Source organism: Stenella coeruleoalba, assembly GCF_951394435.1.
Source record: "Stenella coeruleoalba genome assembly, chromosome: 20".
NCBI classification, from domain to species: Eukaryota; Metazoa; Chordata; class Mammalia; order Artiodactyla; family Delphinidae; genus Stenella; species Stenella coeruleoalba.
This window is the reverse complement of record NC_137166.1, coordinates 55,167,815-55,193,089: the sequence shown is the minus strand read 5'-3', so window position 1 is coordinate 55,193,089 and position 25,275 is coordinate 55,167,815. Positions and strand designations below refer to the sequence as shown.

The 25,275-nt window shown below is 48.1% G+C and overlaps 2 protein-coding genes and 1 pseudogene across 19 annotated transcripts in view; 2 read left to right on the top strand and 1 right to left on the bottom strand.

Annotated features, from left to right (window-relative positions):
• LOC307178603 (leukocyte immunoglobulin-like receptor subfamily A member 6) overlaps positions 1-3,999 on the top strand; it is a 31,875-nt pseudogene extending 27,876 nt beyond the window's left edge. The window contains exons 7-12 of the transcript XR_013831804.1: positions 167-217; positions 920-1,027; positions 1,370-1,412; positions 1,498-1,535; positions 1,760-1,812; positions 2,602-3,999. The product of XR_013831804.1 is annotated as a leukocyte immunoglobulin-like receptor subfamily A member 6 (transcript). The remainder of the gene's footprint in view (positions 1-166; positions 218-919; positions 1,028-1,369; positions 1,413-1,497; positions 1,536-1,759; positions 1,813-2,601) is intronic.
• The window catches only part of CDC42EP5 (CDC42 effector protein 5), a 231,634-nt gene that overhangs the window by 63,991 nt on the left and 142,368 nt on the right, over positions 1-25,275 (bottom strand). For 12 of the 17 annotated variants that reach the window (XR_013825239.1, XM_079906965.1, XM_079906968.1 and 9 more), the window contains one exon: positions 934-1,091. The exons of 3 other annotated variants lie outside the window; for them this stretch is intronic. The gene's annotated coding sequence lies outside the window, so the exon portion shown is untranslated. Of the gene's footprint in view, positions 1-933; positions 1,092-10,591; positions 10,745-25,275 lie in introns of all 17 variants that reach the window. 2 more of the 17 variants (XM_079906959.1, XM_079906961.1) reach the window with 2 other exon arrangements.
• Positions 11,009-14,318, top strand: LOC307178486 (leukocyte immunoglobulin-like receptor subfamily A member 6; the record flags this gene model as incomplete). The annotated part of the gene is made up of 6 exons (XM_079906678.1): positions 11,009-11,237; positions 11,421-11,705; positions 11,853-12,155; positions 12,383-12,679; positions 12,941-13,243; positions 13,905-14,318. 6 exons carry the CDS (start codon positions 11,009-11,011, stop codon positions 13,961-13,963), a joined length of 1,476 nt encoding a protein of 491 aa, XP_079762804.1. The 3' UTR covers positions 13,964-14,318.

Below are 25,275 nucleotides of genomic sequence, written 5' to 3'. Positions count from 1 at the left end.
TAGAGATGCTGGAGTGACCACAGGCACCAGGAGCTCTGAGGCTGGTGGATGAAGTGTGGGGGTCATGGAGAGGGAATGACCCCTCGGGGCCCATCCTGGGGGAGGAGCAGTGGGCTGACGTGGGGAGAAGCAGCCCCCGACCCTAACCTCCTGACCTGACCCCCAGGAGGCTCTGAAGTTGGGGCCCTTCCCCCCACGGAGCCAGGCCCGCAGACGGGTGAGTGAGGGTCTGTGGGACATGGTGTTGGGCCCAGGGGGGCAGGGCTCGGTTATGGCCTTGGTTCACACACCTCTGGAGACGCTGACTTGGGCCCTCTTCCGCTGCCTGGGCCTCAGTTTCTCCAAGTGTAAAGGCAGAGAATCATGACCCGGAGCTTAGATTTCCTTCAGTTCTGACTTCTGGCTCTAAGCCCCCAGGAGAGGAGGCCTCACAGGGAGGCCCCTGAGGATGTGACTGTATGGGGGCCTGTCCCCAGTGCCGCAGTGGTGGTGGCATTGTACGGGGAGGGGGAGGGAAAGATGAAGAGTCACCGCAAACAGCCGGCCCCTCCCCCAGTCCCTGCTATGGTGGGGGAGGGGAGGGTAACAAGGAAGGCCCCTCGGCTCCAGATGAGACCCTCGGACAGGCCCCCCTGCAGATGAGAAGCCCCCAGAGCACAAAGCTGGTGTCCACCTTGGGCGGGGCGCGGCAGGAGGACATCAGGGAGCCCACAGCCCTGGGTTCCAATCCCAGCTCTGCCACCTCCAGACTGGGTCACTGGGGTTGGTGAATTCCCTCTGTGCCTCAGTTTCCTCATCTGTAAAATGGGTGGGGTGGGTTAGAGGAGATGAATGCACAGACCCCAGCACGAGCCTGCACACAGTAGGCGCTCAATTAAATGCCATCTTGGGCTCATGCATGACGTCACTGGTGCCCCAGGTCTCAAATGGTACCTGAACGTCCTGATCGGGGTCTCGGTGGCCTTCGTCCTGCTGCCCCTCGTCCTCCTCGTCCGACACCGGGGTCAGAGCAGACGCAGGAAGTCGGGTAAGGAACAGGGTGACCCACACCCCTGGAGGTGGTGGGCTTAGGGCACCAGCCGAAGGGAAACCTAAGAGATGGGCAAGGTCAGCTTAGAAAAAGATTGTCCAGAGTCTGAAACTCAAAAATCTAGAAAGAAAACATGTACTGTCAGCTGACATGTATAATTTAAGGTATTTTCCTCCTTTTCAATCTCATGAAGTGTTGAAACATGTACGCAAGTATGAGTTCAGGTCTCCTTCTTTCCTCCTGAAGCCCGAGTGAGGGGCAGGGGGCGTAAGAGTCCCAGGGCCGAGCCTCTGTCATCTGCCCCAGCCCAGGGTGAGGCTGATTTACACCCTCCCGCAGGGGCTGCAGACCCAGAGCCCAAGGACACTGGCCTGCAGAGCAGGTAACTCCCGCCCTGAAGACCCCCAGGCCTGCCCCGCCCGCAGCTCCCCCTCATTCTCCCCCTAACACGCCCGCCTCCTCCCCAGCTCCTGCCCGGCCGCCGCCGCCCAGGACCAGGCCCTCTGTGAGCAGAAGAGGACGGGGTGGGGGACACAGGGTTCTGGAGGCACCTGTGTGGGGGAGGGGAAGGCTGGGAAGGGGTGGGCTCAGGGGGTGCGGACTGAAACCCCACACTTCCCCTCACCCCTGGGTCTCAGTGGCCCCTTCTGGATACACTGCGGGGGCTCCAGCCCTGAGGGATCTCAGGGGATCCCACCAAGCGATACACACCCTGTTCTGCCCCAGCAGATGCTGCCGTGAAGGACACACAGCCTGAGGACGGGGTGCAGGTGGACCATCCGGTGAGACCCCTGCTCCTGTCCAGGCCACCAGAGACCTTCTTGTTGCCAAACTCAGTCCAATGGACACGTCTCTGTCCTCACATCCCAGCTCCAGCAGCGTCCCACACTGACCTCTCCTTCCAGGCTTCCTGAGTCGTCCTGCTGTGACTCCACCCCTCCTGCTTCCTTGTGACCTCATGGCCCCTCCTTCGGGGTCCCCTTTCCTGGCTCCCCGTCCTCTGTCTGACCTTTTGGCGTTGCAGAGAAGCCCCACGTCTCAAGAGGATTTGTGAATAAGTGAATCACCCGAAAGTCCCCAGGCCCCCCTTCCTTCATTCACCCAAAAGTGGTGCACAAGGAGAGCGCATCCCCCCGGCTCCCTGTAGGTGCTGCAGGTGCAGCAGGGAGCTCACCTGGTGGGTGAGGGAGACTATATGTAAAGAAGCAGGTAGCGTCCTAGAATGCAAGGTCCCGATAAGGAAAGTAAAGCAAGAGAAGGTGACAGAGTGCATGGCCGGGGGGGGGGCAGCAAGTGCAAAGGTCCTGAGGCAGGGACGTGCTTTTGCAGGAAGATGGCCGTGCGGCTGGAGCCAAATGTGCAAGGGAGATAACGTGTTAATACTGAAATCAGAACCGTAGAAAGAATCCAGAGGCTCCAAGGTGTTAGGAGGTCCCCGGAGTTTCCATCAGGAAAGTGACCTGACCTAAGGTTTTAAAGCATCACTCTGCCAACACAGTGGAAAGCTGACGGAAGGAGATCACAGTGGATCCAGCAAGTCCCCTTTCTGTCCTACTCTCTCCCTCCAGCAGAACAGGCAGGATGCAGACCCCCAGGAGGGGACGTACGCCCAGGTGAACCACTCAAGATCAAGACTAAGGCGAGGGGTGGCCACCTCTCCTTCCTCCCTGTCGGGGAGATTGCTGGACACGAAGGACAGACAAGCGGAAGAGGACGGGCAGAGGGACGGTCAGGTCGGTCCCATCCTGTCCAGGCCCCCAGGATTCCCCCACCCCAACCACACACCCTCCCTCCCTCTCCCCCACCGCAGGCCGCCGCATCTGAAGCCCCCCAGGATGTGACCTATGCCCAGCTGAACCACTTGACCTTCACACGGGAGACTGCAACCCCTGCCCCCCAGTCAGGGGAGCCCCCAGAAGAGCCCAGCGTGTATGCTGCTCTCGCCGTCCGCTAGCCCAGGAAGGACCCAGACCCCACGCTCCAGGGAGGAAGACTGCACGGACCCCGGAAGGCACAGGAGCTGCCTGCCCGCAGTGGACACCGCCTAACGACCATCAGACAGCCTGGACTCCCAACACAGACCACCAGGAGCCCCTGGGACCCTTTGGCAGTCACCTGATTCTACCCTCAAAGATAACTAATATCCTTACATTTGGGAAATAATGCAACAGACTGCTCAAAAATCAATATGTGAGTTGAAAACCAAAATCAAAACGAAAAAAAAAACAAACAAAAGAACAAAACAGAAGTGGGAAAATGTTTTCAACGAATGATAATGTAAATAATACACATCAAACCTATGAATTGAGAAAATTAAGAATCATGACTGAATATATTAGAAAAGGCTTTAAAAAAATCGATGACCTAACATATCATACCAAGACTTCAGGAAAAAATAGCAAATTATTTCAAATGAAGGTAGAAGGTGGGAATAATAATGACAAGGGTAGCTAATAATGAAGACAACCAAAAAGTAGAGAAAATCAATTAAGGCAAAAAATAAACTCATTCTTGAAAACATTCATGAATCCTAGCCACCACAGCCGAGGGAAAAAGAGAGAAGGCTCACACTTCTAATAGCATGAAAGGGATTGCAGACAGCACTACAAATCCTACAGACGTTATAAAGATAGTAACAGAACATTATGAGAAATTTGACGCCAACATACAGAAAATGTAGATGGAATGGAAATCTTCACGTGTACAATTTACTAAATGGATATAAGAATAAATGGAAAATCTATCACCTTATACATTGACTCTAATCCAAACTTACCCACGACTGAACTATATAGAATCTAGCGAAGTCAAAATGAAAGAAATAGGAGAATGCTGGTTCCCGGGGTTGGAGCGAGGGGGAAATGGGAAGATATTGGTCAAAGGGCACAAGCTTCCAGTTATAAGATGAGTAAGTTCTGGGGATCTAATATACAGCATGGTGGTTACAGCTAATCACACTGTATCCCATTCTTGAGTGTTTTGAAGAGAGCAGATCTCAAATGTTCTCACCAAAAAAAGAAATGGCGACTGTGTGATGGGATGCAGACAAATGCTGTGACGGTCATCACTGCCCGACGTGTAAGTGTGCAGTTCAGGGTGGCTTCACTGGTGATTTCTTCCGATCACTTATGTACTCGTGAAAGACACACACACGCACACACACCCCAAAACTGCACAAACATTTCCCGAGAACAGAAAAAGAAGAAACATACCTCAACACATCAGATCAGGAAAATATTTACACCAAAACCTGACAAGGGAATTATACATGGGGAAGTCAGAGGAAGATCTCTCACATGAGCTTAGATGGAAATCCCTAAATAAAGTGTACACAAATGAGATGTAGTGATACATTAAAAGGACATTACTTCATGACCATACTGTGGGTTTTTTTTTCGAAGGATAGAGTAACTTAAAATTTTAAAAATCTGTCACATAATGCAATACCTTAATAGAACAAATAAAAAGTAATCACCTTAATAGATGCAGACAAGGCCTTTGATAAAATATACCAACAATTCCTGGTGAAAATAAAAACACATCAGAAATAGAAGGGAATTCCCTTTCGTTGATGAGGGCATGTTTAACAACACTAGACGTCATCTGTACAGGTGAGAACCTGAGGTCCTTTCGTCTACGACTGGCAATGATCCAAGTATGTTCCGTATGACCACTTGTATTCACCAGGGCCCTGGAGGCACCAACCAAGTAAGTGAAACAAAACAAGGCGAGAAGCTCTGAAGTGGATAAGAATAATATTGTATTACTAAGAGACTGCACAGCTGTGTTCGCAGAAAATCCAAAATAATGTAAAGATCTTCTACTCTAATTAAAAAGTTTTCCTGCATCGCTGCATACAAGGTCAATATATAGAATTCAACTGCCTTCGAGACTTCGGTTCTGGATGGAGATGAAGTAAATGAATGTCTCCCTGTTCCCTGACTTTATACCAGTGACCTGATTGTATACTGCTGACTTCCAAGAGCCGTAAGATAATATATTGGGGCTGTTTTAATCCACCAAGTTTGTGGTAATTTGTGGGACAGGGAAACAATACAACCACTTGAAGTTACTTATGATTAGTGTTTGCATAGTAATTTTTCATCCTTCTACTTTTTTAATGTGGTAGAATATACACACCATGATATTCACCACCACTGAAACATCATTAAAGTGCGAAGTTAGAGGCCTTAAGTACATTTACCATGTTCGGCAATCATGACCACTGTCCGTCTTCCAGAACATTTTCATAATCCCAAACAGAAGCTCTGTACCCATTAAGCAAGAACTCCCCATGCCCCCTGAGAACCAGGCACTGGTCATCTCCATTCAAATTCCTGCCGTAGGGAGTCTGGCTACTCTAGGCTGTTCGTGTCGGTGAAATCATACAAAATGCGACATTCTGTGTCAGCCTTAGTTCACTATGAATAATGTTTCCAAGGTTCATTCATATTGTTCACTCTTTTACTTTTAACCTATTTACATGTTATATTAGAAGTGAGTTTCTGGGACTTCCCTGGTGGTGCAGTGGCTGGGAATCCTCCTGCCAATGGAGGGAACACGGGTTCGATCCCAGGTCTGGGAGGATCCCACGTGCAACTAGGCCCGTGCGCCACAACTATTGAGCCCTCACGCCACAACTACTAAAGCCAGCGCACCTACAGCCCATGCTCCACAACAAGAGAAGCCACTGCAATAAGAGGCCCACGCACCGCAATAAGAAGCCGGCGCACCGCAACAGAGAGTAGCCCCCGCTCACCGCAACTACAGACAGCCTGTGCACAGTGATGAAGACCCAACACAGCCAAAAATAAAGAAAGAAATAAATTTATTTTAAAAAAAAAGAAGTGAGTTTCTTATGGACTTCATAGTGTAGGTGGTGGTTGTTTTCTTAAACCAATCTTACAAGCTCTTTTAATTGCTGTGTTTCGCCCATTTACATATAATATTATTACTGATAACACTGTTATTTAGGTTTGTCATTTTATTTTTTCAAGTTTTGTCCCCTCTCTTTCTTGTTCTTCTATTTAGCCTTTCCTGGGATTTAAAAACATTTTTAGCATACCATTTTAATTTCTCTATTGGTGCTGTAACTGTAAGTCTTTGACTGCTGTTGAAGGGGCTGTTCTAGAGATTATCAGGTACATACCTAACTTTACACAGTAAAGACAGAGCTAGTATTTTACCTCTTCAAGGGAAATGAAGAACCCTTACAAATCTATAGGTCTCTTTTTCTTACCCCTTTATGTTGTAGTTGTTTTATGTGTTCTTGCCACATAGAAGCCCAGGGCTGTGTCGGGGCCTATGGGGCCAGGTCAAGGTGAGTGAGCTGTCCCCACACCTCCTGCTGCAGCTCCACAACCACCACCCCCATCACCTGAGGGGAGAAGAGGAGGTCTGGGCTGACGGCGACCAGTCTGGGGACGGCTATGGAGTGACATCGCGGGAAACTGAGGCCATAAGGGCAACCCTGACACTTCAGGTCCACATCCTTTCAGGACAAATTGAAACCCCACGTGTTCATCTTTGCCTCCTGATTAGATGCAAATGAGACACTGGAGATGCTCACCTCCAGGTACCGGGACTGGCATGTTTAGTTCCAGAGACTCATTCAAGATCAAAGAGATTACTTAAGCATTTCTGCATCTCCTCACCCATACCCTGTCTTTTTTGTTCTCAGGGGTAACTGACATTCTCAGTCCATCACAAAATAAGTCAGACGCCAACAGTGATGAGTAGCAGAAATGCTCAATTTTGGGTTGGGCTCCGAGGGTCACAACCTGTTAATGGAATGCAGGTGACCTGAGTGGACATGTAGGGATCCTGGGGTGATTTGGGTCTGCTCTGACCTGTGACCTCTTTTTCCACAGTTCCTAGCCTCACACCCCCAAGACTACACAGTGGAGACTCTCATCCGGATGGGCATGACCGGCTCTGTCCTGCTGGGCCTCAGGATTCTGCTCTTTCAGGCTCAACACGGCCACGGAGGAGCCCAAGATGCAGCCAGGAGGTAAACAGAGGGAACAAACCCACCATTCGGTGAGTTCGATCCTTGTATGACTAGGAGGTTTGGGAGGCAGATCTGCAGTATGAATTGAGGGAACTGTCTGCTGAGAATTTCACGGGGTATCAATGCTGGCATGCAGGAAATGCCTGGGTTCTTGCTGTAGAGACTCTTCCGTAATTAAAGTGTGGTAATTTCCCTCCTTACCATTATTGATTATTCTTGACTACTCCCCTTCTTTTTTTACTCCTGTGATTTGAGGCTACATCCACATCGCAGGTTTGGGTCCACACCTGAAGTCACCTTCATGCTCTGCCACTTTCTTGTAATACATTTTGCTTTATTTCTAATTTCCACACTCACTGGTGTGTGCTATTGACCTCGATCCCTTCAGCCTAGAACCAGAATGTTTTAAGCAACTGAGTAAATGGGTGAAATTCAGGTCTAGTTTAAAACACATAAATCCAAAACCATTTCCGAAAACCCTCTCTGGACCCCCTCAAGGCTTATTCCCCTCTAAAATGATACACGGAAGAGTTTCTGCCAAAATACCATCAGTTTGAATGAGCACGAGGTGGACTTCCCTGGTGGCGCAGTGGTTAAGAATCCACCTGCCAATGCAGGGGACAGGGGTTCAAGCCCTGATCCAGGAAGATCCCACATGCCATGAAGCAACTAAGCCGGTGTGCCACAACTACTGAACCTGTGCTCTAGAGCCCGTGAGCCACAACTACTGAGCCCGTGTGCCACAGCTACTGAAGCCCACGCACCTGCAGCCCGTGCTCCGCAACAAGAGAAACCACCGCAATGAGAAGCCCACGCACTGCAACAAAGAGTAGCCCCCACTTGCCACAACTAGAGAAAGCCTGTGCGCAGCAATGAAGGCCCGACGCAGCCAAAAATAAATAAATAAATAAATTTATGAATGGGCGCAAGGTGTTTGAAGCGACAGCCAGGTGGTGAGCTGGCAAACCAGCTCTATGAAAACATCCCTTTTTCTCAGTGTTCTGATTTGTGTACATTATCTGTTGCTTTGGTAAATACTCCCTTCATGCCCGTTTCAAGATGCCCTTTTGAATGCACTGGATACACAGTTGGGAACAGCATCAACTTTCACAAGAATGAGCCAACTGTGGCACCTCGCAGATGACCCTGAGGTCCTTCTATTCTGTAGGTCATAGTAGTTTCCACCTCAATCTTATGCCACGGTTTCAGTGGAATTGTGATGCCCAAAACCCAGTACATTCACATTAGACGTAAATAGAAAACAGGCATAATCAGTTGTGGGAGACACGCTGAGCCCGACATGAAGGTTTAACATAGGAGATGTGAGTCCAAGCAGGTCGGACACGCCCAAGTCTCTCACATGTATGCATTTCTCCCCTGCTGACCCCTTCACCTTTGCCCCTTAATGATAATTTGGGTGAGTATAGAATGCCTCACTGACAGTTAATTCCTTGACTGTATTTCCCCATATCTTTTGGCGGTTTCTCCCTTCAATTTCCTTCCCTTTGCTGCGAAATAGCAAGACACATTTCACGTATAGACACGTGCACCCTAGCAATTGTAAGTTCTTGCTACATCTCTGTAAAAGACCAACAATTGGCCTTTCATACTGTCGCAGACATTGTCCTCACTGATTTCATTCTGAAATTCACGATATCCATGGGCCCTGTTCTTTCTACTCCTCATCTACCTCAACTTTCTAATTCCAGTCTCTCCGTACTGCATCCTAAACAAACTCCTCACTATTGTATTCCAAGTTCATAACTGGCTCTTCAGCTGTATCTTCTCCTTGATGGAAAGAATATCTTGAGTGTATTAATGAAAGTATTATTTTTTACCTGTAAGGTGTTTGCCTAATTCATTGCTAAAATCCTATATACTTCTGCAGTATAATCCCTTTTGCTGTTTCCAGAATTTATTTTCCTTCTTCAATTTCTCAGATGTGTAAACATGCTTAAATTAAAATGTTTCATATATTCCTAGTATTCTATCTCCTTGGATAGGATAATACAAGTTACTAGCTCTGCAGATAGTCTTCTTAGCACTTTTTCTCAGTATTAGGATTTATCTCTTATGTTCATTCCTAATGCTCAGCTCCCAGACACGTGATTTTCTATAGAGAGTTTCTCCCAGGTCTGTGCTGACATTCAGAGATGAAATGGGTGACTTCTTGTGGCTGCCCTGCCCCACAGCATCTGCTCTCTCAAACTCAGCATCTGACTAGGCATGTACCTGGCAGAGATGACCCCAAGTGAGCCTCACACTCACAGGTGGGACAGATATCCATGTACAATTATAATGAATTGAAGCTGTTTTACAACCGCACACAGGACACAGCTCAGTGCTGACCTCGGGGATGGGTCAGTGGGCAGAGATATCCCAGTGCCTGGCCACAAACGAGGTGGAGGGGCAACACCTATTCCAACCTTGACCTGAAGCCCTGACCCCTCCCTGCCTGTGAGGACCTGAGGTCCTTGTCCTTCCACACAGAGGTGGAAACCTCTATTCTAATGACCACTTGCTGGACTCAGGCACTGGTAGTCACTAAGCTTTCACCTCTTTTTTTTGTTGTGGTCCCTTCTCCATTTAAGAAACTGTCATTTCTCTTCTCCTATAATAGACCATGCCTATGTATTTCATAAAAAACATAAGCAGCGGGAATGCCCTGCTGGCGCAGTGGTTAAGAATCCTCCTGCCAATGCAGGGGACACGGGTTTGAGCCCTGGTCTAGGAAGATCCCACATGCCGTGGAGCAACTACGCCCGTGCACCACAACTACTGCGCCTGAGCTCTAGAGCCCATGAGCCACAACTACTGAAGCCCGCACACCCAGAGCCCGTGCTTTGCAACAAGAGAAGCCACTGCAATGAGAAGCCCACGCACTGCAACGAAGAGTAGCCCCCACTTGCCACAACCAGAGAAAGCCCGCGCGCAGCAACGAAGACCCAATGCAGCCAAAAATAAATAAACAACAAAACCCTACCATAAGTAGCATTTCTCAGTGTCAGAGCAGACGGGGGTCGTGAGTGGGCACATCAGTCATCCATCCTGACTGTGGGGTCTGACACCTTCACCCTCTCATACTGGTTAGAAATTAACCAATATTGGGTCCCACCCATGTCCTGGCACCACTGAGCCCACAACCTGTCTGAAGAGTGGGGTCCGAACAACATGCTGAAGGCGAGGAAACTGAGGCTCAGAGACATAACTTCAGGGGTCAAGGCACATGGGGGAGGATGACGAGGAATACTTAAATTAAATCAGCTTCGTCCCCCAAGTCAGAGCACTGACCCACTCTCTGTCCCATCAAAGTGAAGACAGGAGCATACAGTAAGGAGACAATGCCCAAGGATCAAGGGCCACCGAGCAGGCAGGAACGACTCAGGGGCTTCTTCCCAGGAAGGTGGGGTGGATGCTGTTTCAAGAAAAAGGGAGAAGTCCCTGAAGGGGGCTGAGACAGAAAGCAAACCCACACTCTGGGGCCAGGGGAGCAGGCATGTTTCCTTCCTTATTGCCCCGAACTTCTCCTCTGTGCTCATTGCCACACTGACCTCCACGGAGCTGTAGGCAGATGTTACACGTGTGTCTCTGCTGATCTGAGCTCTGCGGTGCAGCAGGAACCTGCAACCTCCCTGAAGCATTGCCAGGGCCTGGGTGATTCCTGTCCATGGTGAGGACCCCACAGGGACCTGCTGATGGACCAGCTGAGGACGTGGAGGCTCTGAGAGGGAAAGACGTGCCTGGGTCACCCTATTATGGAAGGGGCGTCTCAGGAAGACACCGGGTCTGTCATGGGAATGAGAGCCAGGCTCCTGGGGAGGGGCAGTTCCCCTTCCTCTGGGGCTGCTGACGTGACAGCCCCGTGCCGCGGAGGACCAGCCTCCCAGTGGACACACCCTTGGGTCTCCGTCCTGAGGGCACCGTGGTCTCCTCCATCTGCACCGCCTGGACCACAGGAAGGAGACGCCATGACCCCCAGCCTCACGGCCCTGCTCTGCCTCGGTGAGATGGAGGAGGGGGAGGGGAAGCCCCAGCCAGGGACGGACACCTCCCCACAGCCAGGCTGCTCTGTCAGGAGACCCCAGGACTCAGGAGGCTCACGGGTAGGAGAGGCGCTGCTCAGGATTCAGGGCGAACCTCTCACAGGGGTCTCTCTTCCAGCGCTGAGTGTGGGACTGAGGACCCAGGAGCAGGCAGGTGAGTCTGTCCCCAGGTGTCCCACCTCCCTCCTGATCATGGGGACAAGGGGCCACCCCCAGGCAGTGGAGTGGGGAACAGCAGTTCTGGGCTGAAGGAGGGGGAATCTGGGAGGTTGGGGGCTGAGAGCTGGGGACCTGGGGGTGAGAATGTCTTCTGATGCAACCTCTGATGTCCTTCCAGGAACCCTCCCCAAACCCACCATCTGGGCTGAGCCAGGCTCTGTGATCCCCTGGGGGAGCCCCGTGACCATCTGGTGTCAGGGGACCCGGGTGGCCCCGGTGTTCCGTTTCCATAAAGAGGGAAGCTCACCTCCCTGGTACAGACAGGCCCCACTGGAGCACGGGGACAAGGGCAACTTCTTCATCTCATACATGACACAGGACTACGCAGGGAGATATCACTGTTACTATCTCAGCCCCACTGGCTGGTCAGAGCGCAGTGACCCCCTGGAGATGGTGGTGACAGGTGAGAGGACACTCGGGGGTCCCAGCCTCAGGCTCTGCCCTCAGAAAGGGGGTCTGCTCTCAGGGGTGTGTCCCTCTCACAGCCCAGCCCTGGAGAAGGAAAGGGGCGTGTGAGCCCCATTTCACAAGCTCCCTCCTTCTCTCCTAGGGGTCCACAGCAAACCCACCCTCTCAGCCCTGCCGAGCCCTGTGGTCACCTCGGGAGGGAACGTGACCCTCCAGTGTCGCTCAAGGCAGGGACTGGACGGGTTCATTCTGACTAAGGAAGGAGAACCCAAGTCCTCCTGGACCCTGGATGCACAGCGAGGCCCCCATGGGCAGACCCAGGCCCTGTTCCCCGTGGGTCGCGTGACCCCCAGCCACAGGTGGATGTTCAGATGCCACGGCTTTTACAGGGACACCCCCCAGGTGTGGTCGGCCCCCAGTGACCCCCTGGAGCTCCTGGTCCCAGGTGAGGAGGTCCCACCCTGGCCTCACGTACTTCTTGAGGCACGAGACAGATTATTAGATGCTTTTCTCCCAGGATTGTCCCAGATGAGAGGGTGGGGTGAGGGGGGAGCGGGGCGCACAGGACAGAGACACAGAGTGTGAGCGACAGTGAGGCCTGGGGACCAGGATGGGAGAAGGGGCTTCATGGGAGGAACCAGCCCCTACAGCCCAGGGCTGGTCTTCCCCCAGGTGTGTCTGGGAAGCCCTCCCTCCTGACCCCGCAGGGCCCTGTCGTGGCCTCTGGACAGAGCCTGACCCTCCAGTGTCGCTCTGACGTCGGCTATGACAGATTCGCTCTGTCCCAGGAGGGGAGACAGGCCCTCCCCCAGCGCCCTGGCCGGCAGCCCCAGGCTGGGCTCTCTCAGGCCGACTTCCCCCTGGGCCCGGTGACCAACACCCACGCGGGCCGGTACAGATGCTACGGTGGACACAACCTCTCCTCCGAGTGGTCGGCCCCCAGTGACCCCCTGGACATCCTGGTGGCAGGTGAGGAGCCAGCGGGTCAGTCAGGGACCCAGACTCTGCACAGGCCCTGCCGGGGGAGCCCCAGCTGGTGATGCTGGGACCAGGCGTGAGGGGTCCCCAGGGAGGGAGGGAGAGAGACAGAGAGAGACGGGGGTGGGCAGGGAGAGGGAGAGACTCGGAGAAAACAGAGACAGACAGAGATGAGGGGCCTCAGGGAGGCCCTGCTGAGTCGCAGTTCGGAACCAGGGGGCAGACAGCCCCTCACCCCCTTCCTCTCTCTAGGGTGGTTCCCTGACACGCCCTCCCTCTCGGTGCAGCCGGGCCCCCTGGTGGCCTCAGGAGAGAACGTGACCCTGCTGTGTCAGTCAGGGAGCACAAGGGAAACTTTCCTTCTGTCCAAGGAGGGGGCAGCCTGGCCCCCACTGCGTCTTAGATCAAAGTACCGAGGTGGGCATTTCCAGGCCGAATTCTCCATGAGTCCCGTGACCTCAGCCCACAATGGGACCTACAGGTGCTACAGCTCACTCAGCAGTAACCCCTACCTGCTGTCACACGCCAGTGCCCCCCTGGAGCTCGCGGTCTCAGGTGAGGGGCCCCAGCCCTGTCCCCTCTGTGTCCCTGTTGTCAGCTCTGAAGATGACCCCCTTTCTAGGATAGGAGTGAGGGGGGCTCCAAAGAAGAGTCAAGGGAGGGTGATCTGGAGGGGGTCCAGCCTGCAGAGGGACGGAGGGAAACCAGGCCCTCCCGTCCCTGCTGCTTCTCACGTCCCGTCACCAGACTTCTCAGATAGGAGGAGGGGGAAAGCCAAGGGCAGCCCCAGAGCAGAGACAGCACCAGAGTGTGAGCAGAGGGGGGATCCCAGGGAAGCCGCAGCCCCTCACCCAACTACAGGCATTTTCCCAGGATCCTCTGGGGACACCACCACCCACACACAGGGCCCAATTCAAGAGCTGGTGAGCCACTGGGGCCTCTGCCCAATGTGGACACCTGGCCCCAGGCCTGTCCCTTGAGCTCCTCAGCTGCTCTAAATCCTGACCCAATCTCAGCACAGCTTGTGTCCCAGGGGGGCTGGGAGTCAGGTAGAGATGCTGGAGTGACCACAGGCACCAGGAGCTCTGAGACTGGTGGATGAAGGGTGGGGGTCATGGAGAGGGAATGACCCCTCGGGGCCCATCCTGGGGGAGGAGCAGTGGGCTGACGTGGGGAGAAGCAGCTCCCAACCCTAACCTCCTGTCCTGACCCCCAGGAGGCTCTGAAGTTGGGGCCCTTCCCCCCACGGAGCCAGGCCCGCAGACGGGTGAGTGAGGGTCTGTGGGACATGGTGTTGGGCCCAGGGGGGCAGGGCTCAGTTATGGCCTTACTTCACGCACCTCTGGAGACAATGACTTGGACCCCCTTCCCCTGCCTGGGCCTCAGTTTCTCCAAGTGTAAAGGCAAAGAATCGTGGCCCGGAGCTTAGATTTCCTTCAGTTCTGACTTCTGGCTCTGACCCCCCAGGAGAGGAGGCCTCACAGGGAGGCCCCTGAGGATGTGACTGTATGGGGGCCTGTCCCCAGTGCCGCAGTGGTGGTGGCATTGTACGGGGAGCGGGAGGGAAAGATGAAGAGTCCACCGCACACAGCCGGCCCCTCCCCCAGTCCCTGCTGTGGTGGGGGAGGGGAGGGTAACAAGGAAGGACCCTCGGCTCCAGATGAGACCCTCGGACTGGCCCCCCTGCAGATGAGAAGCCCCCAGAGCACAAAGCTGGTGTCCACCTTGGGCGGGGCGCGGCAGGAGGACAGCTCAGGGATCCCACAGCCCTGGGTTCCAATCCCAGCTCTACCACCTCCAGACTGGGTCACCTGGGGTTGGTGAATTCCCTCTCTGTGCCTCAGTTTCCTCATCTGTAAAATGGGTGGGGTGGGTTAGAGGAGATGAATGCACAGACCCCAGCACGAGCCTGCACACAGTAGGCGCTCAATTAAATGGCATCTTGGGCTCATGCATGACGTCACTCAATTAAATGGCATCTTGGGCTCATGCATGACGTCACTCATGCATGACGTCACTGGCGTCATGCATGACGTCATTGTGGGACCTCAACCCACAACGGGACCTACAGGTGCTACAGCTCACTCAGCAGTAACCCCTACCTGCTGTCACACGCCAGTGCCCCCCTGGAGCTCGCGGTCTCAGGTGAGGGACCCTGACCCTGTCCTCTCTGACTCAGTCAGCTCAGGGCTCTGTCCCCAGAAATGTCTGAGGTAGTAATGAATGAGGGGACACAGTGGGCCTCCAGAGAGGAGGACATTCAATGGCCCCTGACTCCAAAGTCTCATCACTGGATCCTGGGTCCTCAGCTGTTGAACCAGTGGGAATTCCCAGAAGTAGGAGAATAAGATTATAGGGTTCAATCTCAGACTGAACACAGAACACACAGCACTCAATTATTTCTGTCTTAAGAGACCACTTTTCTCACTGATCCTGAGCACCGGGGGCACAGCCAACTCTGTTCCAAAGTGATTCCAAAGCAGGTTCTGAATTCAAAGAACACATGGCGGCTGAGAGAATCCAATGAGGAGAGCAGAGGGAACCTGGCATATTAGAGGAAGGGTTCATTAAGGAACTGTGTAGAAGCTGTAATATGAGAATTGGAGGCATTGAGGACACAAACCCAGGAGAAGGGCTCGTGTCTCCCCAACTCCTCACTCACATCCTCACTTTACGATTCTCATGAGCAGCTGACACCATCCACCCGCCACAAAACAAGTCAGATCCCACGGGTGATGAAATCACTCAGATATGGGGCTGGGCTCCGAGGGTCATGTCCTGTCAAGGAGAGGCAGGTTCCCTGGGTGGACATCCTGGAGTCTAGGGTGACTGGGATCTGCTCTGACCGTGTGATCTCTCGTCCAGAATCCCTACCCTCACACCCCCAAGACTACACAGTGGAGAACCTCATCCGGATGGGCATGGCCGGCTCCGTCCTGCTGGGCCTCGCGATTCTGCTCTTTCAGGCTCAACACGGCCACGGAGGACCCCAAGATGCAGCCAGGAGCTGAACACAAGAGGGAACCGTGCACCGTCCTGAGTGCTGGAGCCCTGTCACGACGTTATGTGCCCAGGAGGTTCTGGAAGAGAATCTGCAGCACGTGTTGTGTGAACTGTCTGACCAGGGAGGGAGAGACATGGTGTGGGTGCAGGAGAAGGCCCGGGAGTCCCTGTGGAGGACTGGGCCTCGGATAACCATGGTGCCTTCCCTCCCCACCAGTGATGACTCTCCCTGACTGCCCCGTCCCCTCTCACCCCTGTGACGTGAGGCACATCCCACACGGCAGGTCTGTGTCCACACCTTACACACCTTCATGCTCTGGCCCACTTTCATGTAATATATTTGGGTTTTTTTAATTTCCACATTGGCTGCTGTGTGCTATTGACCTCCATCCCTTCAGTCAGAAACAGAATGTCGTTTAAGTAACTGAATAAATGGGTGAACTTGGGGTCCTGTTTCGAACAGATAAATCCAAAACTCTTCCCTAAAACTCTCTCTGGACCCCTCAAGCCCTTCTCTCCTCGTCAGATGACACCTGGTATAGTTTCTCCAGAAACACCATTAGTGTGAAGGAACACCGTGGCGTTTGAAGTGACAGCCAGCTGCTGTGCTGGTAAACGGGCTTAGGAATTTATCATTTTGTAAAAAGCCCAGATGTGTGGCATTTGTCTCTTTCTTCAGTGTAAATCCTCTCTTCGAGCGTCCCTGGTGGCGCAGTGGTTGGGAGTCCGCCTGCCAATGCAGGGGACACGGGTTCGTGCCCCGGTCCGGGAGGATCCCACATGCCGCGGAGCGGCTGGGCCCGTGAGCCATGGCCACTGAGCCTGCGCGTCCGGAGCCTGTGCTCGGCAACGGAAGAGGCCGCAACAGTGAGGCCTGCGTACCGCAAAAAAAAAAAAAACTCTCTTCGTGGCCAACCTCATGGTACGCGTATGAATGCGCTGAGGCAGAGGGGGAAGTAATGAGTAGAAATGTCTTTCCCAAAGAACTGAGGCTGACCCAGCTGGGGCACAGCTCAGTGATGACCCTGATACACACAGACGTGTCCTTTATATAAAGCATCGCGAGTAGATCGTTTCCACTCAGCTTTTTGCCGGGTTTCCATGAAATTATCCTAGTGCTAGGCCTTTGCATCCTAGTCCGTCCCCATGAGAGGCAAAAGAGAAAACAATGGAAATATCAGTTGTGGGAGAAAACACTGAGCACTTTAAGTCCCAGTACATTACTGGTAGGTGTACTAACTGCCTCAGTCAATTTGGGGAGTAAATAACAATTATCGGTTAAAAGGAGAGACACACAGCTCTGACCCACAGTTACATAACTTAGGGAAAAGGTGGACATAACCATGAGTATACATTCAGGAGAACTGTGACAGAGGGGTCGTTCACATTAGACAAAATCATAGAAACAGATCTCACCAACAATGAATGGACTGTTATACATATGCAACCGAATTTTATATGACAGAAAAATACACAAAGGTAAACGGCTACAATAATACAGATCAATTTTCAAGCCTGATGGTCAGTAAGTAAAGAAAAACTATAAGAGTGTACTTCATTACATCAAATTCAAAAGCAGACAATGTGGGCCCCAACTAAACAAAATAAGAATTTAAAGAGGGAAAATAACAATTGATACCAGAGAAATACAAAAAGTCATGAGAATACGATAAACAATTCTTTGCTAACAAACTGGACAACCTAGAAGAAATGGACACGTTGTAGGAACATACAGCCCACCAAAACTGAATCGAGGAGAAATAGTTAACTTTGAATAGACTGATCACTACGACTGAAATAGAATCTGGCATGGACATATACACACTACCAAATGTAAAACAGATAGCTAGTGGGAAGCAGCCGCATAGCACAGGGAGATCAGCTCGGTGCTCAGTGACCACCTAGAGGGGTGGGATAGGCAGGGTGGGAGGGAGACGCAAGAGGGAGGAGATATGGGGATATATGTATATGCATAGCTGATTCACTCTGTTATACAGCAGAAACTAACACACCACCGTAAAGCAATTATACTCCAATAAAGATGTTAAAACAAACAAAAAAACCTCCCTGCAAACAAACACCCAGGACTGGATGACCTCATGAGAGAATTCTGCCAAACATAAAAAGAAGATCTTACGCTGAGCCTTCTCAAACACTTCCAAAATACTAAGAGGAGGAAACAGTCCCAAAGGCATTGTCTGAGGCCACAATCACCCTGATACCCAAAACCAGACAAAGACACTGCCAAAAACGAAAATTACAGACCAATATTTCTGATGAATATAGATGCAAAAATGCTTAACAAAGTATTAGCAAACCGAATCCAACAACACATAAAAAGAATCACACACCATGATCAAGTTGGATTCATGCCAGGGTCACAAGGCTGGTTCAACATACACAAATCAATCAGTGTCATACAACAGATCAACAAAAGAAAAGACAAAACCGATTCCGCACTAGGAACTCCAGTTGGAAGAGCCAGGTGCGAGGCCTCTGCACGTGGCCCCCTGGGAGCAAGTGAAACCAGACTAAACACAAAGGAAAAAAGAAAAAGCCATCGCAGAGCTGTGACTATTTTCAAGGCTACTGTTTTCCTCTGTGAAACACACTGCCTTTGGGGCAAAACAAGGAAGAAGCTGGTGATTCTCAGGTGCAGCACAGAAGGACAGCCACTGCAGGCCAGCCTCCCCAACTCTGAAGGCACTCCAGCCGTGTGGCTGACAGGGTCTTGGTGCTCCAGCCGGGTGTCAGGCCTGAGCCTCTGAGGTGGGAGAGCTGAGTTCAGAGACCACCAGAGACCACCTGGCCCCATGAAATATCGATCAGTGAGAGCTCTCCAAGAGATCTCCGTCTCAACGCTAAGACACAGCTCCACTCAATGACCAGCAAACTACAGTGCTGGACACCCCATGCCAAACAACTAGCAAGACAGGAACACAACCTCACCCATTAGCAGAGAGGCTGTCTAACATCATACTAAGCTCACAGACACCCCAAAACACACCACCAGACATGGTCCTGCCCACCAGGAAGACAAGATCCAGCCCCATCCACCAGAACACAGGCACCAGTCCCCTCTACCAGGAAGCCTACACAACCCACTTACCAACCTTACCCACTGGGGGCAGACACCAAAAACAATGGGAACTATGAACCTTCAGCCTGCAAAAAGGAGACCCCCAACACAGTAAGTTACGCAAAATGAGAACACAGAGAAATACACAGCAGATGAAAGAGCAAGGTAAAAACCCACCAGACCAAACACATGAAGAGGAAATAGGCAGTCTACCTGAAAAAGAATTCAGAGTAATGATAGTCAAGATGATCCCAAATCTTGGAAATAGAATGGAGAAAATACAAGAAACGTTTAACAAGGATCCAGAAGAACTAAAAAGCAAACAAACAATGATAAACAACACAATAAATGAAATTTAAAATTCTCTAGAAGGAATCAATAGCAGAATAACTGAGGCAGAAGAATGGATAACTGACCTGGAAAATAAAATAGTGGAAATAACTACTGCAGAGCAGAATAAAGAAAAAAGAATGAAAAGAACTGAGGACAGTCTCAGAGACCTCTGGGACAACATTAAACGTACCAACATTCAAATTATAGGAATCCCAGAAGAAGAAGCGAAAAAGAAAGGGACTCAGAAAATATGTGAAGAGATTATAGTTGAAAACTTCCCTAATATGGGAAAGGAAATAGTCAATCAAGTCCACGAAGCACAGAGAGTCCCATACAGGATAAATCCAAGGAGAATCATGCCAAGACACGTATTATTCAAACTATCAAAAATTAAATACAAAGAAAAATACTAAAAGCAGCAATGGAAAAGCAACAAATAACATACAAGGGAATTCCCATAAAGTTAACAACTTAACAGTTTCAGCAGAAACGCTGCAGGCCAGAAGGGAGTGGCAGGACATATTTAAAGTGATGAAAGGGAAAAACTTACAACCAAGATTACTCTACCCAGCAAGCATCTCATTCAGATTCGACAGAGAAATTAAAACCTTTACAGACAAGCAAAAGGTAAGAGAATTCAGCACCACCAAACCAGCTTCACAACACATGCTAAAGGAACATCTCTAGGCAGGAAACACAAGAGAAGGAAAAGACCTATAATAACAAACCCAAAACAATTAAGAAAATGATAATAGGAACATACATATCGAAAATTACCTTAAATGTAAATGGATTAAATGCTCCAACCAAAAGACACAGACTGGCTGAATGGATACAATAACAAGACCCATATATGCTATCTACAAGAGACCCACTTCAGACCTAGGGACACAAACAGATGAAAGTGACGGGATGGAAAAAGATATTCCATGCAAATGGAAATCAAAAGAAAGCTGGAGTAGCAATTCTCATATCAGACAAAACAGACTCTAAAACAAAGACTACTACAAGAGACAAAGAAGAACACTACATAATGATCAACGGATCAATCCAAGAAGAAGATATAACAATTATAAATACTTATGCACCCAACACAGGAGCACCTCAATACATAAGGCAAATATTAACAGCCATAAAAGGGGAAAGCGACAATAACACAATAATAGCAGGGGACTTTAACACCCCACTTTCGCCAACGAACAGATCAACCAAAATGAAAATAAATAAGGAAACACAAGCTTTAAATGATACATTAAACAAGATGGACTTAATTGATATTTATAGGACATTCCATCCAAAAACAACAGAATACACTTTCTTCTCAAGTGCTCATGGAACATTATCCAGGATAGGTCATATCTTGGGTCACAAATCAAGCCTTGGTAAATTTAAGAAAATTGAAATTGTATCAGGTACTTTTCCGACCACAACACTATGAGACTAGATATCAATTACAGGAAAAAAACTGTAAAAAATACAAACACATGGAGGCTAAACAATACGCTACTAAATAACCAAGAGATCACTGAGGAAATCAAAAAACACCTAGAGACAAATGACAATGAAAACACGATGGCCCAAAACCTATGGGATGCGGCAAAAGCAGTTCTAAGAGGGAAGTTTATAGCAGTAAAATCCTACCTCAAGAAACAAGAAAAATCTCAAATAAACAACCTAACCTTACACCTAAAGCAATTAGAGAATGAAGAACAAAAACAACCCAAAGTTAGCAGAAGGAAAAAAATCATAAAGATCAGATCAGAAATAAATGAAAAAGGAATGAAGGAAATAATAGCAAAGATCAATAAAACTAAAAGCTAATTCTTTGAGAAGATAAACAAAATTGATAAACCATTAGCCAGACTCATCAAGGAACAAAGGGAGAAGACTCAAATCAATAGAAGTAGAAATGAAAAGAAGTAACAACTGACACTGCAGAAATACAAAGGATCATGAGAGATTACTACAAGCAACTCCATGCCAATAAAATGGACAACATGGAAGAAATGGACAATTTCTTATAAAAGCACAACCTTCCGAGACTGAACCAGGAAGAGACAGAAAATATAAACAGATCAATCACAGGCACTGAAATTGAAACTGTGATTTAAAATCTTCCAATACACAAAAGCCCAGGACCAGATGGCTTCACAGGCAAATTCTATCAAACATTTAGAGCAGACCCAACACCTATCCTGCTCAAACTCTTCCAAAATATAGCAGAGGGAGGAACAATCCCAAACTCATTCTATGAGGCCACCATCACCCTGATGTCACAAAAAAAGCAAACTACAGACCAATATCATTGATGAACATAGATGCAAAAATCCTCAACAAAGTACTAGCAAACAGAATCCAACGGCACATTTAAAGGATCATTCACCATGATCGAGTGGGGTTTATCCCAGGAATGCAAGGATTCTTCAATATACGCAAATCAATCAATGTGATATACGATATTAACAAATTGAAGGATAAAAACCATATGATAATCTCAATAAATTCAGAAAAAGCTTTTGACAAAATTCAACACCCATTTATGATAAAACCTCTCCAGAAAGTAGCCATAGAGGGAACTTACCTCAACATAAGAAAGGCCATATATGACAAACCCACAGCCAACATCATTCTCAATGATGAAAAACTGAAATCATTTCCACTAAGATCAGGAACGAGACAAGGCTGCCCACTCTCACCACTATTATTCAACATAGGTTTGCAAGTTTTAACCACAGCAATCAGAGAAGAAAAAGAAATAAAACAAATCCAAATCGGAAAAGAAGTAAAGCTGTCACTGTTTGCAGATGACATGATAATACACATAGAGAATCCTAAAGATGCTACCAGAAAACTACTAGAGCTAATCAATGAATTTGGTAAAGTAGCAGGAGACAAAATTAATGCACAGAAATCTCTTGCATTCCTATACACTCATGATGAAACATCTGAAAGACAAATTAAGGAAACATTCCCATTTACCATTACAACAAAAAGAATAAAATACCTGAGAGTGAACCTACCTAAGGAGACAAAAGACCTGTATGCAGACAACTATAAGACACTGATGAAATAGATTAAAGATGATACAAACAGATGGAGAGACATACCATATTCTTGGATTGGAAGAATCAACATTGATAATGACTATACCACCCAAAGCAATCGACAGATTCAATGCAATCCCTATTAAACTACCAATGGCATTTTTCACAGAACTAGAACAAAAAATTTCACAATTTGTATGAAAAGCAAAAGACACCGAAGAGCCAAAGCAGTCTTGAGAAAGAAAAACGGAGCTGGAGGAATCAGACTCCTTGACTTCAGACGATACTACAAAGCTACAGTAATCAAGACAGTATGGTACTGGCACAAAAACAGAAATATAGATCAATGGAACAGGATAGAAAGCCCAGAGATAAACCCACACACATATGGTCACCTTATCTTTGATAAAGGAGGCAAGCCTATACAATGGAGAAAAGACAGCCTCTTCAATAAGTGGTGCTGGGAAAACTGGACAGCTACATGTAAAAGAATGAAATTAGAACACTTCCTAACACCATACACAAAAATAAACTCAGAATGGATTAAAGTCCTAAATGTAAGGCCAGACACTATAAAACTCTTAGAGGAAAACACAGGCAGAACACTCTATGACATAAATCACAGCAAGATCCTTTTTGACCCACCTCCTACAGAAATGGAAATAAAAACAAAAATTAACAAATGGGACCTAGTGAAACTTAAAAGCTTTTGCACAGCAAAGGAAACCATAAACAAGACAAAAAGACAACCCTCAGAATGGGAGAAAATATTTGCAAATGAAGCAACTGACAAAGGATTAATCTCCAAAATATATAAGCAGCTCATGCAGCTCAATATCAAAAACACAAACAATCCAATCCAAAAAAGGGCAGAACACCTAAATAGACATTTCTCCAAAGAAGACATACAGGTTGCCAACAAACACAGGAAAGGATGCTCAACATCACTAATCATCAGAGGAATGTAAATCAAAACTACAATGAGGTATCACCTCACACCAGTCACAATGGCCATCATCAAAAAATCTACAAACAATAAATGCTGGAGAGGGTGTGGAGAGAAGGGAACCCTCTCGCACTGTTGGTGGGAATGTAAATTGATACAGCCACTATGGAGAACAGTATGGAGGTTCCTTAAAAAACTAAAAGTAGAACTACCATATGACCCAGCAATCCCACTACTGGGCATATACCCTGAGAAAACCATAATTCAAAAAGAGTCATGTACCACAATGTTCACTGCAGCACTACTTACAATAGCCAGGACATGGAAGCAACCTAAGTGTCCATCGACAAATGAGTGGATAAAGAAGATGTGGCACATATATACAATGCAATATTACTCAGCCATAAAAAGAACGAAATTGAGTTATTTGTAGTGAGGTAGATGGACCTAGAATCTGTCATACAGAGTGAAGTAAGTCAGAAAGACAAAAACAAATACCATATGCTACCACATATATATGGAATGTAAAAAAAAAAGGGTTCTGAAGAACCTAGGGGCAGGACAGGAATAAAGACGCAGACGTAGAGAATGGACTTGAGGACACGGGGACGGGGTAGGGTAAGCTGAGACTAAGCGAGAGGGTGACATTGACATATATACACTACCAAATGTAAAATAGATGGCTAGTGGGAAGCAGCCTCATAGCACAGGGAGATCAGTTCATGCTTTGTGACCACATAGAGGGCCGAGATAGGGAGGGTGGGAGGGAGACGCAAGAGGGAGGGGATATGGGGATATACGGATACACATAGCTGATTCACTTTGTTATACAGCAGCAACTAACACAACAATGTAAAGCAATTATACTCCAGTAAAGATGTTTAAAAAAGAAAACACAAAACCACATGATCATCTCAATAGATGCAGAAAAAACATTTCATAAAATTCAACACCCATTCATGATAAACACTCACCAAAGTGAGTACAAAGGCGACATATCTCAACATAATAAAAGCTATTTATGATAAACCCACAGCCAACATAATACTCAATGGTGAAAAGCTGAAAGCCTTCCAGCTGAATTGTGGAACAAGACAAGGATGCCCACTCTCACCACTTCTATCCAACATAGTATTGCAAGTCCTAGTCACAGCAATCAGACAAGAAAAAAGAAAAAGGTATTCAAATTGGAAGCAAAGAGGTAAAACTGTCATTGCATGCAGATGGCATGATACTCCATATAGAAAACCCTAAAGACTCCACACAACAACTATTAGAACTGATAAGTTAATTCAGCAAGGTAGCGGGATACAAGACTAACACAGAGACATCTGTTGCTTTTCATTCCACTAACAGTGAAATATCAGAAAAAATGTAAAATATCAATCTCTTAAAATTGCATCAAAAATAAAATACCTAGGAGTAAACCTGATGAAGGAGATGAAAAACATATACTTTGAGAACTATAAAACATTGATAAAGGAAACTGAAGATAATTCAAAGAAATGCAAAGATATCCCATGCTCTCAGATTGGAATAATTGATACAGGTAAAATGGCCATACTACCCAAAGCAATCTACAGATTTCACACAATACCTATCAAATTACCCATGACATTTTTCACAGAACTAGAACAAATAATCCTAAAATTTATATGGAACCACAAAAGACCCAGAATTGCAAAAACAATCCTGAGGAAAAACAACAAACCTGGGGGCATAACCCTCCCAGACTTCAGACAATACTACAAAGCTACAGTAAACAAAAGAGAATGATATTGGCAGAAAAACAGACCCAAGGATCAATGGAACAGATGTGAGAGCCCAGAAATAAACCCATACACCTATGGTCAATTTTAGTATTCGACAAAGGAAGCAAGAATATACAATGGAGAAAAGACAGTCTCTTCAACAAGTGGTGCTAGGCAAACCGGACAGCGGCGTGTAAAAGAATGAAATTTGAACATTCTCTAACACCATATACAAAAAAAAATTCAAAATCAATTAAAAACCTAAATGTAAGACCAGATCCTATAAAACTCCTAGGGAAAAACATAGGCACAATACCCTTTGACATAAATCACAGCAATATTTTTTTTGGATCCGTCTCTTTAGAGTAATGGAAATAAAAAATATATATAAACAAATGGGGTCTAATTAAACTTAAAAGCTTTGGCCCAGC